The sequence below is a fragment of the Bison bison genome, unplaced genomic scaffold (assembly GCF_000754665.1).
Source record: "Bison bison bison isolate TAMUID 2011002044 unplaced genomic scaffold, Bison_UMD1.0 scf7180017864203, whole genome shotgun sequence".
Taxonomy (NCBI): Eukaryota; Metazoa; Chordata; class Mammalia; order Artiodactyla; family Bovidae; genus Bison; species Bison bison.
Genome location: NW_011494775.1, coordinates 4,650,979 through 4,664,722, shown reverse-complemented (window position 1 = coordinate 4,664,722; position 13,744 = coordinate 4,650,979). Strand labels below are relative to the sequence as shown.

At 44.7% G+C, this 13,744-nt stretch overlaps 2 protein-coding genes across 2 annotated transcripts in view; one reads left to right on the top strand and one right to left on the bottom strand.

Annotated features, from left to right (window-relative positions):
• The window catches only part of TCF7 (transcription factor 7 (T-cell specific, HMG-box)), a 31,684-nt gene extending 25,888 nt beyond the window's left edge, over nt 1-5,796 (top strand). Inside the window, exons 6-9 of the mRNA XM_010844626.1 lie at nt 335-525; nt 640-747; nt 1,247-1,295; nt 2,805-5,796. Of these exons, the coding sequence (XP_010842928.1) occupies nt 335-525; nt 640-747; nt 1,247-1,295; nt 2,805-2,974 (518 nt within the window). The 3' untranslated portion in view covers nt 2,975-5,796. The remainder of the gene's footprint in view (nt 1-334; nt 526-639; nt 748-1,246; nt 1,296-2,804) is intronic.
• Nucleotides 5,797-9,786: 3,990 nt separating this feature from the next.
• SKP1 (S-phase kinase-associated protein 1) overlaps nt 9,787-13,744 on the bottom strand; it is a 13,217-nt gene continuing 9,259 nt past the window's right edge. Inside the window, exons 4-6 of the mRNA XM_010844519.1 lie at nt 12,369-12,512; nt 11,283-11,423; nt 9,787-10,655 (exon numbers count right to left, since the gene is read on the bottom strand). Of these exons, the coding sequence (XP_010842821.1) occupies nt 10,620-10,655; nt 11,283-11,423; nt 12,369-12,512 (321 nt within the window). The 3' untranslated portion in view covers nt 9,787-10,619. The remainder of the gene's footprint in view (nt 10,656-11,282; nt 11,424-12,368; nt 12,513-13,744) is intronic.

Genomic DNA, 13,744 nt, shown 5'->3' with positions numbered 1-13,744 from the left:
GCCCTCCCTCCAGGGACTGCCAGGAGATCCCCTGTCAAGCCATCTTGTGGCAGTTTACCACTACCACTGACCAGTTTTTTTGACCCTCAGAAGCAGGAGTGGGGTGGACAGAATGGGGGACAAGGATTTAGGTTGAGCCCAGAGAGGAGGGGCTTTCCTTACTTAGCTACAAAATTCCTATAAGGAACAATAGTGAGCTCTGCTCACCTACTTTGGGGCAGCTAAAATAAGATACCATTTACAAAACCCTAGTATATCTATCCAACCACACACACACAGAGACAGACAGACGCACAGGACACGGGAGAGGGGCGCATTAGGTGCACACCGTGAGGGCTCCTGAGTGTTCATCTGTCCCTCAGGAAAGCACAAGCAGACTCCAAGGCAGAGAAGGAAGCCAAGAAGCCAACCATCAAGAAGCCACTCAACGCCTTCATGCTATACATGAAGGAGATGAGAGCCAAAGTCATTGCGGAGTGCACGCTCAAAGAGAGTGCAGCCATCAACCAGATCCTGGGCCGTCGGGTGAGGCCACGGGGGCAAGTGGGCTGGTAGGGGTGACTACCCTGACTACCTTCACCCTGAGCAGCCTGCCAACTCTCTGATGCATCCTCCATCTGCCCCCCTTCCCCACTGCAGTGGCATGCACTGTCCCGGGAAGAGCAGGCCAAGTATTATGAGCTGGCCCGCAAGGAGAGGCAGCTGCACATGCAGCTATACCCAGGCTGGTCGGCGCGGGACAACTATGTGAGTGGCCAAACACACGCAGTAGGGGAGCCTTCTGCATGCCATACCCCAGAGGAAGTCAGGACTGCTGTCCTGAAGGCACACAGGAGGAGGGGACAGGGTGGAGGAGAGGCTCAAGACCTTTGATGGCTAGCTCAGGAAGGCTCAGATGAGGGGAGCCGGCTGTGAAGGCAGGCTCGCATCCCATCCCCTCCCCAGGATGTGCTTCCACACAGGGCCGTTGTGCAGTATTTGATTAGGTCAGCACAAAGAAGTAAATGAGCCTGAAGTCACCTCCTCCTTCAAAATGGAGGCCAGTGTGGGGAAGGGAGGAGGAGCCCCTAATTTCCCTGTGGTTACCTAGCAAAAACTGGTGTCAAGAAAACACCAGGGCCCCAGGTCAGGTCAGAGGGGACGGTGGGCCAGGAACCCCAGGGGCAGCCTGACTAGGCAGTAGGCTGCAGGTGTCCCAACCACTCACACCCAGAGTCCTGAGCATCTTCCACTTTGTTCCCTGCAGGGGAAGAAGAAGAGACGGTCGAGGGAAAAGCACCAAGAATCCAACTCAGGTGAGGCCTTCCCTCAGAGCTAGGCCTGCATCTCACAAATCAAAGCCCCACCAGAATAAGAGCTGTACTAAATCCCAGGGAGTTCAGATGGTCAAGAATCTGCCTTCCATGCAGGAGACCCAGGTTTGAACCCTGGGTCGGGACGATCCCCTGGAGAAGGGAACAGCAACCCACTCCAGTATTCTTGCCTGGAGAACCCCGTGGACAGAGGAGACTGGCATCATGAGTGGACACAAAGAGTTGGACATGACTCTTTACTATTTTAAGTCTCAGGGAAGACCAGCAGAATTTTATTTTCGGCTGGGCTGGGTCTTCATTTCCGCCTAAGGGCTTACTCTAGTTGTGGGGCAGAGGCTCTACGGCATGCAGGGTTCAGTAGTTGTGGCTCCCAGCTTGCGAGCACCGGCTCAACAGTTGTGGCGCACAGGCTTAGTTGCCCTGCAGCATGTGGGATCCCAGGACAGGGACCGAACCTGTGTCTCCTGCATTGCCAGTGAATTCTTTATCACTGAGCCACGAGGGAAGCCCGAAGCCAATTCTTGTAGCAATGGTTTGTGACCCACCACAAACATACACTCCTTTGTAAGCCCTCCTAACAGCCACCCTCTGCCAGAGAACCTAGTGAGGAACTGAGTGTTTGAATCAAGACTAAACCCAAACACTGCATCCAGATTAGTTCTGCGGAGGTGAGCATCAGGCTGTCTGGGTGGAGTGCGAGCCACGCTCCAGGCCCAAGCTCTATAGTCACACAGCCTGTTGGCTGGTGCCTAGTAGTTTCTCTATCGCCCCAGCCCCTCTTTCTCATGGAGGTGCCAAGTGCACTGTATAGAGGACCCAGGAAAGCCACACCCTGCTCCAGGTAATCTTCCTGTGGGTGAATTCCTGTCCCAACTCTGGTAATTCACACTCCATATCCATGAATATATCCATATCCACACAGGGGGCTAGTACTGGGGCTCAGCAGAGTCCTCAGTCTTTTCTCTAAGATTGGACAATGTTCAATCGTGTATAGCATAGGCTTTAAGTGACAACACAAGGGGAAATGAGTCAAGCAAGACTGGGCACTGGCAAAGATGAAGAAAAACTGATGGCTAAAATAGATGGACAAAATGGGCAGGGTCTTGGGGGAGGGGATGGGAAGGCCTAAGGCAGAAGAAGCTTGATCCCCATGGGCCCCTCAGGCCCTTCTCTCAGCCCCTTCGCTGCAAGGGGCCCCACAAGGCAGAGAGGAGCCAGCCTGATAGGGTCTGCTCCCTCCCACCCCCACCATTCTTCCCCTGCCTCTCTACTGCCAGCTGGGTGCCAGCCTTTCCTGATACCTTGGCTTTGGGCCCTTGGCCTCCCACTAAGACTGGACAGGCCATGGAGAGGCCCTTGCCTGTAGGGACTGTGGGGTATCTGTGACTGGCTAACACTGATATTACCTCTTCTTTCTGGGCCCTGCTCTGCCCTGCTGCCTGCCTGCCCGCCCTCTGCCCTGCTCTGCCCCTCTGGCATGGCTGTGAGCAGACCCTGGCTCGCCTAAGAAATGCCGTGCTCGCTTTGGCCTCAACCAGCAGACGGATTGGTGTGGTCCGTGCAGGTGGGTTTGTCCCCACCACCACCCTCCCTTTGCTTCAAGCTGCTTCCCTGACTCTGCACAGATTCTGCTGGGCCTGCTGTTCTCCTTTGGCCTCTAGCCCCCCAACATACCCACAGACTGGGAAGCCAATGCCTCCTGAGAGTGAGAATGAACACAGCTTGTGAGGAAGATCACTTGGGTCTAAGTGGAAGGAATAGAGAATATCCTAGATGGAAGGAAAGGCAGGCTTAAAAGGCATCTCTGGTGCCTGGTGCCCGGTGCCCAGGGTTCCCTGGTAATGGATGTGCTAATCAGGCCGAGCAGGTCCATATTAGACAAATCTCACACACAGCATTTAAGTGGCTCAAACCCCTGTCCCCAGGCCTCAGCGTCATTGTGCACCACCAGCTCCTTCACGTCAAATTGGGATCCCTGTTGTACCACACTGAGCCTCACATCTAAGAACAACAAAGTAGTACTGTAGTAGAGAATAACCTGAATAAGGTAAATGCCCAATAGGCATGTGACCTACTGAGACCAGAGGTAGGGAGAGGTGAACACAGGTACCCCTGGCACCCATACTCAGATCCTATGGCATTAAACCTGTGTTTCACCATACAATATTTGTATATGGGAAAAGAAAATATACCTACCAAATGGCTCAGGCCTGGCCTATATATATTAGGCTCAGGCCAGGCCTGCCGGGGCCAAGGCTGAGGCTGCTCCAGGCATTAAGTTCACTGACTCTAGGGAATACTTGTTCAGCCCCGAAGGGTACCCCTACATTCCCTGTCTAAGAACAAAGAGGAATTTGGGGGAGTAAGTGTGTGTGCATATGTACACATGATGGGAGGCAGCCCTGTCCTCAAACAGAAAATAAGATGGTAGGAATGGGTGAGACAATTCCCTTTCTTCCCCTTCTCTGCTCCTAGCATAGCTCCAAGTATTTGGAATGCTCAGGGCTAGAAGCCACAAGCACACATTAATCAGATCTGAGCTTCACAGACACGTGAAGCAGAGCTGCAACAGCCTAGATTAGGAGACAGCTGTCCTGGAAGATAGCAGGCAGCCCACACACGGAGCTACAAAAGGTCCCTGTGCCATCTAGTGGCTCTGTTGGGAACTGCACCTGTCCATGGTCTGGGCCAGGCCCAGCAGTTGTCAGGCTAAGTCCTAAGGCATAGGCATATGTATGTAAGTCATGGGGAAATAGGCCTGTGCAAGGACAGCATTTTCTGGTTGTGGTGTATGACTATGAATTCACCCTCTGTTTACAGATAACTCTCTTCACTATTCCTAGGAGGAAAAAGAAATGCATTCGGTACTTACCCGGAGAAGGCCGCTGCCCCAGCCCCGTTCCTTCCGATGACAGTGCTCTAGGCTGCCCCAGGTCCCCAACTCCCCAGGATTCGCCCTCGTACCTCCTGCTGCCCCACCTCCCCACAGAACTGCTTGCTAGCCCTGCAGAACCGGCGCCTACATCACCAGGCCTCTCAGCCACTCTCAGCCTCTCAGCCCCCTCAGAGCGACCAGCAGAGTACACAGGTACAGCAACAGGAATCTCAGAGACAGGCATCCTAGCATGCACAGGACACATGGCTTCCTCCAGGGGCTCACCCTCTGAGAGGAGACGACAGAGTCCCAAAGCAGGTGGAAACCGGCCAGGGGGCCTGTTGGCTCCCTCTCACAGCTCAGGCCCTGGAGATTTCAGAGTCTGCACAACTTCTGCCTAAACCTGGGGCCATCAATCCAAACTGCTCCAAGTGATGGGAAGCAGATCTGTGTTGTGTCATTTCGTCAGGGGCATCCCCCATGCCTGTGGCAGGCTCCCTCCCTGTCTTGACAGCCAGGTGCCCCTGCCCCCCTTGCTTTTCCTCCATAGGTCATAGGTGGACTGGACTGAGCCCAGCTGCTTTCCGTACTCTCCCCTCCACCACTGCCCCACCTTCCCTGTACCAGATACTTCATGGACCAAGAACCAGCTGGTTTACCAAACAACATGTAAGCATGGTCACAACCACAAAGCTCAAGATGACAGTGCTTCTCTCTTAAGGGCCTGGAGAAGCCCTGTTTACAGAAAACCATCTGCTATCTGTAAGCTGAACCAAGGGAAGCTTCTACCCACATTCTTTTTAGCAGCTTTCAATAAGTGAATGGAATAGGTTAGATTTAGGCCTATCAGCCCAGCAACAGGAATAACCTGACACTACCTTACAGGCAAGTGTGGGTGGTGAGCGTTTGTGGCTATAGTTCAAATTACTTGGAAACGTTTCCTGAGAAATTCAACCACCTAAGAAGCCCTGATACCTAATGCCCTAGTCACTGGTTCAAGTCAGCTGTGGCTCAAAACCAGTGTGCATCCTTCCCCACTTCTGAGAGCCTTGTCCGATCCAATTCCAGCTTATCCACATCAGTCTAGCCAGCTCTTTAGACAGTTGTAAGAAAGGGCAAACCAAACCTCAGGACAGCCAGTACCTATTTTCCAGCGTGTAAGCAGGCCAGCTTCAGTTTCCCTATGGGGCTGCAGGAAGGAAGACCATATAACTAAAGCAGGAGCCCAGAAAACCTCTAGTGGTGAACATCGGGTTTTCACCACAGCCTACTTTAACCCATTTCTGAGCCAAGCTTCAACCCTGAGCCTTAAAAAACAAACATGTTTTAATTTAATTTAGTTTTGTTTTCTTCTTGCCTCCACTTCACTGTACGTAGCCTGAATCCAAAGATAAAGGGCTATCCTTGTACCCACACACACCCCTCAACAAAAGCCTAGTTCCTACTTTAGCCACTGACTTCTCAGAATCCAAAGATCGTATGTTCTAGTGTAGTGCTTCAAAAAGTCTTGAGAGAAAAATGACCACTGTAATATTCAAGATATTTTTGTATTGTTAATGAATATCACAGAAAAACTTTGATATGAGAATAAAGATACTTTTTACTGGGTTTCTTTTTCAAATCCTGCCTCTGAACAATAAGCTGTTTCACTGACAGTATGCCACTTGTTTCTTTTCCACAGTCACAAAACTGTGGGTTTCTTCTCTATTATGTTACACATGTTCAAGACCTTGAGCCAGGGATTTACTCTGGTCACCTCTCCTTAAGGGACTTGGGGCCTGCTCCAACCTAGAGAGCTCATGCTAGGTGTACAGCCCCTATTCCAAGCTGCGATCTTAACCCCGCTAGTCCTCTGACCTCACACTGATGCAGGCACAGGCCAACCTGCATCCATTGCTTATATGGGGATGGATTGGAAACTGCCACCCACAGCCCCTAAGTCAACCCAACCAGAAACAGGCACACATCACTGGGTTTAATTTCCCTCTGAAGGCAAAGAGAAGACAAGTGCATATCCTATTCTAAGGAAAACATGAACACAAAGCAATCTTTTATAAGTTGGTATTCTCGTAAAATCCAAAAGACGGATATTTTAAGCACCCTTTCCTCCCAAAGACCGACAAGATGCGTGATGTATTTCCTGAAGTATTCATTTTATACAAAACCTCTGAAGTTACAGAGCCAGCTCAAAAGGTCAGTCAACCATTAGATACAAAAGTTGACCAAGAAGTGTATCACAATAGCCAGCGGCTGGGCCACCATCATGTTTTACAATTTTCACTTAATGCAGTTAATTTTTTGGACTTTATGTTTAAAAATATAAAGTCATCTTCCAGGGTAGTATCATTGAAGTAGGCCACTGGAAGTTGTAATCCTAGACTTGCTTTTTTCTGGGTGCTAGAGGAGACCAGCCATTCTCTTGACATCTGTCCCATTTAAAGAAATCCTCTCTGGCTACTGGCCTAGTTGTTTCAAAAAACTGCATTTTAACCAAGGCTTATGCAAGACCGGGCTGCTGCATCTGATCTGGTGTCTTATTTAAGAGCACACGGGACACATAACAATGCACTCTTTGTGTATGTGAGGGTAAAGAGGAGAGCTTTGGCAACATTCTTAAAATTGAACCAGCCTTAAAAATAAAAATTTTAAAAAAAACCTGACTTCAAAGAGGAAACTCAAATCCTCAGAGATCATACCAGCACATTCCTGTGAGGCCACAGGGTGACTTGAGAGTGTAGCCTCAAATTCAATTTCAAATACCACAGCAGTCCCACCTCATTTCCAGCCAAAAACTAGTCATTTTCTGAGATATTTCTGAGACACCCGAACTTCCCTTACAGATTCCTAGACAACTGGCAGATTTGCTTGAAATACAGAGCTTTGTTCCATCCCCTGCTAAAGCTGCTCCCCTGCCCTCCTGGGCTTAGAACACTCGGTGAGGGCTCCGCCCAGCAAGCTAGCAGAATCTCCCCAAGCCTCCCAAATTGACATTTCCCCCTCTATAGGAAGCCCTGTGGCTTAACTTCAGAACTGTAACTACACTTTGAACAGCCCAGAAGCTATGCTGCCCAACCTTATTCAGTGTTTAGTAAGCCTGGCTAAAGAAGGCCAGAATGGTTCTCTACACTGTTCTAAAAAAGAAAGGCTATTAGTTCCTGCATGCAATTCTAGGGGGAAAAAACTGCACAAAGAGTGGGCAAGGGTAACACAGACTTGCCAGGCCTATAAGATGTGAAACCAAAAACTAATTCATTATATTAAAAAAGCTAAACTGCCTTTTCTGTCAGGTTAGAAAAGCTGTTTTAGTGTAACTGTCAAGTCTCCAGAGAGCTTTAACAGTTCACCATAGGGGCTTCCCAGGTGGTGCAAGTGGTAAAGAACCCGCCTGCCTATGCAGGATACTGGGGTTTGATGCCTATCCCCTGAGGGCACGGCAAATGCCTAGAGAACCCTTTGGACAGAGGAGCCTGGAGGGCTACAGTCTATGGGGTCACAAAGACTCAGACAAAACTGAGCACGCTCACACACACATGGGTTCTTGAAACAGAGCCAGTCACCAAAGCAGAACAGGTTCCTAGGTTGTGTCACCTCCCCAATCCCAACTATTCTAATCACCTATTTCAGACCTCAAATTACCATGGACCTCAGGCTCTCTATATTGGTCTGCTTGTCCACAATGGGCAATGGGGGTCTCAGAGGAGCCATAACTGAATATATTCAACGAGTACAGCAGGGAGAGATACAACAGAGATGGGGACAGTCCCACTAATAAAAGCCCAGCCTAGGTCCAAAGAGATGTTGAAGAATAGTATGGGATTGTATAGAATGGAGTTAACTGGAAAGGGCAAATTCTGTCCAAGGGGTAAGAATGAGTCTATGCCTAGTGGCCCCCATGAATTAGAGAAAAAAAAGGGGAGGAAAAAATTAAATTTGTGAGCTATCTCAAACTACCAAGAAAACTTCATATGCCCTGAGTCACATGCCCAGTGACTCACTGCCACCATCCTTCTCCAGCTAGTTCCAGACTAAGAATTAGCATGACATCATGCGGTCCAACAAGTTACAATATAGATTTTGCTTAATTCCAGCAGCAGGTATGTAGGAACAACTGTAGAATAAACAAATCACAGTATAATGCCACTCTGGGATCTCTAACTTTTATAAGGGATACCTCTGTGAATCTTTGGAAAAATATCAAAACTAAGTAATATCTATTTTGTATATTAAAGATGGACTTATGAAGGCAAGCTAATAATAGCACTTCAAAAGAGGTTAAGAATTCTTAGAGGGCATATATCCTTAACCAACAACTCACCAACAGCATTACACTGCAGGGAGCTACTGTTTTCAACTTATCCAAAACCATATAGGTCCTAAGAGGCAGGACTCCAGCCTCACAGCTTGACTTCATACTACAGTATTTGCTCAGAATAACTCGGAAATGAGAAGGCAGACAGGTTGACAGGTTTGCTGTTATGCTGTGGCAAAGGGCCCCTCACTTTCTTTGGATAAAAATGAGAGGCTGGAAAACTGGTAGACACATTCAAGAAATAATGAGTATACAGCAGAAAGAGGGAAAAGGTTAGGGAAGTGCTGCAGCCAGTTGAAGGGCCTCTTCAACTGAAGGGCCTCTTAATAGTGTCCGTAAATTGCCTGTTTTCTTAGATGAGCTGTTAGATCTCTATTAATCATGATTTAAGACTGTGGTCAAGGTCTACAGAAAGTCAGGAAGGGAACAATCATATTGTCTGTCCACTCAATCTTACATATTCAGAAAGACCTTTCTCTTCTGGGAAATAGAAATGAGATACTCTAGCTAGACTGAATGCTGCTACCTTCCCCACTAAAACCAGCACAAATGGAAAAATAGCTTAATTCCTGAGTAAAGGGAATCAGGGATCCAGAAGTAATCAAAGGGTTGGCATTCTTTTTCTGTGAAGGGCCATAGAGTAAATATTTTAGGCTTTTTGGTCAGGTATAGTCTTTGGTGTGTCAATTATTCCTCTGGAGAAGGAAATGGCACCCCACTGCAGTATTCTTGCCTGGAGAATCCCATGGACGGAGGAGCCTGGCAGGCTATATAGAGTCACAAAGAGTCAGATATGACTGAGCACACACACACTATTGTAGAGGTAGATATGAGACAAATAAGAGATGAAATAAAGGCAAACTACTGTTTAGTAATGATCTGAGCCACAAGAGCTACACGAAGGGAACACATTAAAACTACATGTGAATACAGATAATTCTAAAGTAAGAAGAACAGGGAGCACAAGGAAGAAAGAAAATTAAAAATTTGTGAGCTATCTCAAACTACCAAGAAAAACTTAATTCAACTGTAGGTGAGAGGCTGGAAACCAGAGCAGAGCAGTTTGGAGTACACCAGTAAAAAACTGAGCCAGTGGTTCCCCTGAATGGTATCAATGACAATTAGAAGAGGCAGAAGTCTATCAGAACCTTAGTTATGTAAGCAGCCTCCAGAGAACTAGGACAAGAACTGCCTCCAAGTCTTTTCCAACTAAACAACCACACACAAATTTAACTCTTTCAATATTAAGTAAAGAGAAACATTTAAATACACAAAAAGCAAACCATTTACTACCTACTAGGTAACTTTATTGAAAGTATCTTGCATTCATGATGGATGCTTTCTGGGTTATGCCACACATTTTAACATTAAAGGTTAAATTATTTTCTACATGCAAGTAGTATGAATAGTTTCCCCCACATGGGATCACTGATTATAAAAAGATGACACACCATATAGGCTATCTTTTTTAACTGAAAAGCTAGCAAACTAATTATTATATCTCCTCCCAAACCACTAACTGAGTAGTAACTGAGCCTTCAAAGCTGAGAGGATTAAAAATGCAAAAATAAGCCCTCAGACCCAATTAAGGAAGCCCTGCTACATACAGGCTAATGAATACCAGGGGTACTTACTCCTCCAGGAAGATTAAAGACACTCTGATAACCCCACTCAAAGCATTTACCTCAAGTAGCCTTTATCCAGTTTCCAGTTGAATAAAGATAATACGTTGTTAAATTCTATTTCAGAAGGTTTTTTGCAAGTTGCTTTATTTACAACGCCAACTTTAAAAGTCACTGAACTAAAATTAACTGGACAATAAACTAGGCAGAAATTGCTTTACAAAAAGGGAAAGCCCAAAATGCCACTTTCTATAGGGAACCCACAGTTCAATTTTATTCAGAGCAAAGAAAAGAAACTTTCAATCACACTAGAAGAAACTGGGCCTTAAGTTTGGGAACTGTACTGAAACTACACATGCAATGAGGACAACATTCTGCTGATACAATTGACTTGCTGCTGCATTTGTTGACTCTTTTTCTAATATTAACAATTATAAACAAAGCAGTGCAACTAGTATTTGGAATAATCCTTACAGTGTTACAGCATTAGACACGAAATTTCACTTCTCCTCACACCACTGGTTCTCTTTGCGTACCTAGAAGAGACACATATAAGGAAGTACCTTAAGTAGTCTTTACTAAAACCACTACCTAATGATTCATCAATAGCCTGTGAGGTAGGTTAGAAAGACAGACTGAAAACTAGTAAAAAAAAAAAAAAAAAAAAACAGATTAAGAGTATACTTTCAGGTTGCCATTCTTTCCTTCCTGAGTTTTTTTATTGTGCCCTGCTGAAATTATCAAAAAAAGCAAAGACAATTGGCAATTACAGCTTTAGTCATGACCTGTGTCAACAAAATCATTCTGATCTATTCATTTCTTCTCAGTACGCTAGTTATCCTGGCATACAATCCATAGGGCCTGCTCCTCTGAAGTAAAATACTGATGGTTTACATGTAAGGTCCCAGGTCCAAAACTAGTAACTGCTAAGGAACAAACATCAAACTGCACTATAAGAACTAATTGTTGTTATGCTTATAAAAGATCAGTATCATCTAAGTGCTTAGGCTAAGACACCAGTATATTTTTAGCATACCAAAGGGACCTATTTTCCCTCAAGTAAGGTAAAGACTTCTTGATATAAACACCTCTATTCCTAGCATGCTATGGGTTTTTAGTTTCTTTAAAAGCATTTGATTAAGAACAAGCTGTTAGCTACCTACCTGGGCTTCCTCTTCTTCAGTAAAATCATTTTTGATATTGAATGTCTTTCGAATCTCCTCAGGAGTTTTGCCCTTGATCATATTAGCAACAGTCTTGCAGGTAACATCAAGCAAACCTTTGATGTCTAAATAGTTTGCTGCCTGTAAAGTAATTGTCATTTTTATTATATACTTGATGCTTTAAATCAAATCCAAAGTTAGTGACTAAAATGAACATCTAATTCAGCTTAAAAAGCTATCAATTTTAAGAAATTAAAGACTTTGTTAAATCTTAAAGCCCAAAACAGGTCTATCTTGGAAGTATACACTTCAAAGCATATTCTGCTGTCATTAATCTTCTACATCCTTGTGGATTCTGTCTATCTGTTTCACCAGAGACAGATGTTGAGATCTCAACTGAGATTACAATTATGATTGCGGATTTACATACTTATCCTTCTACTGGTTTTGTTTCACTTTCTAGAAATTCTGCTCTTAGTAGTACAAAAACATTTAGGATTCCTATGTCCTCTCAATAATGAACAGATCCTTTATCATTATATAGTGAACCTCTTTAATCCTTTCATTCTTCACCCTGAAATCTAATATAGTCACTCTAGTTTTCTTTTGGTTATTACTGTTAGCATATTTTTTCCACCGTTTATAAACTTAATTGTGTCTTTATATTCAAAGTGAGTTTTTCTGGTAAAAATAGCTAAGTCTTATTTTTCTATCCAATTACTTGTGGTGACCATTTACATCTTTTTATTCTGGTAAAAAGTCACATAATACAAAACATATTACTTTAACCATATTTAACTGCACAGTTCAAGGGCACTAACTACATTCACCCTGCTGTGCAACTCTCACCATCTTCTATTTCCTGAATTTTTCACTTTCCTAAACTGAAACTCTGTCCTCATTAAACATTTAATTCTCCATTCTCCCTCTCCATAGACCATTTACATTTAACGTGGTTATTGATACGTAGGTTTAAATATAGCACTGCACAAGTTTAAAGTTAAAATTCAGTATCAATGAATGTAACAAATGAAAAGTGCTAAAGGTTATGCCAAAAATATCCTATACTATGCATTAAAAACATACCAATATAAGTTCAAAGAGTGTCCCTTGGTCAACTTTCAGGAATTCTTGATCCCAAACAGGTATATCATCTGTTCGTTTTTCTTTGTTCTCATCATCCTCAGGAGGAGGAGGATCATCCTTGTGGTGAGTGCACCACTGAATGACCTACAACATAAAAAGTTTATTCTTATGTGGCATTTTATAACAAGGTACTTCCAACTGCTGGGGCAAGTTCATTCCTACACAGGGACTGGCTATACGTCAGCTTGAATAGTTAGTAGCCAAGCTTGACAATCACAACCCTAGAGGATGGAAGATCTTATATAACAGCAAACCAGTAAGGACCTAACAGAAGCAGAAGAGATTAAGAAAAGGTGGCAAGAACACACAGAAGAATTGTACAAAAAAGGTCTTAATTACCCAGATAACCACGGTGGTGTGGTTAGAGTTAGACATCCTGGAGTCTGAAAGTCAAGTGGGCCTTAGGAACAATTACTATGAACAAAGCTAGTGGGGGTGATTGAATTCAAGCTGAGCTATTTCAAATTCTAAAAGATGATGTTGTTAAAGTGCTGCACTCAACCAGCAAATCTATAAAACTCAGCAAAGCCCACAGGACCAGAAAAGGTCAATTTTCATTCCAATCCCAAAGAAAGGAAATGACAAAGAAATGTTCAAACTACTGTACAATTGCATTCATTTCACAGGCTAGCAAGGTTATGCTCAAAATCCTTCAGGCTAGGCTTCGGCAGTATGTGAACTGAGAACTTCCAGAAATACAAGTTGAATTTAGAAAAGGCAGAAGAACCAAACTGCCAACGTCCGCTGCCTTATGGAGAAAGCAAGAGAATTCCAGAAAAACATCTACTGCTGCTTCAATAACTACACTAAAGCCTTTGAGAATGTGGATTGTAACAAACTGGAAAATTCTTAGAGCGATGGGAGTACCAGATCCCCTTACCTGTCTCTTGAGAAACCTGTATGCGGGTCAAGAAGCAACAGTTAGAACCAGATATGGAGCAACTGGTTCAAAAATGGAAAAGGAGTAGAACAAGGCTGTATATTGCCACCCTGCTTATTTAACTTATATGCAAAGAACATCATGTGAAATGTCAGGCTAGATGAATCACAATCTGGAATAAAGATTGCTGGGAGAAATATCAACAACCTCAGATATGCACATGATACCACTCTAATGACAGATAGTCTCTTGGTGAGGGTGAAAGAGGAGAGTGAAAAAACTGGCTTGAAACTCAATACTCAAAAAACTAAGATCATGGCATCTGGTCCCATCACTTCGTGGCAAATAAAAGGGAAAAATGTGGAAGCAGTGACAGATTTTATTTTCTTGGGCTCCAAAATCACTGCAGCCATGAAATTAAAAGATGCTTGCTCCT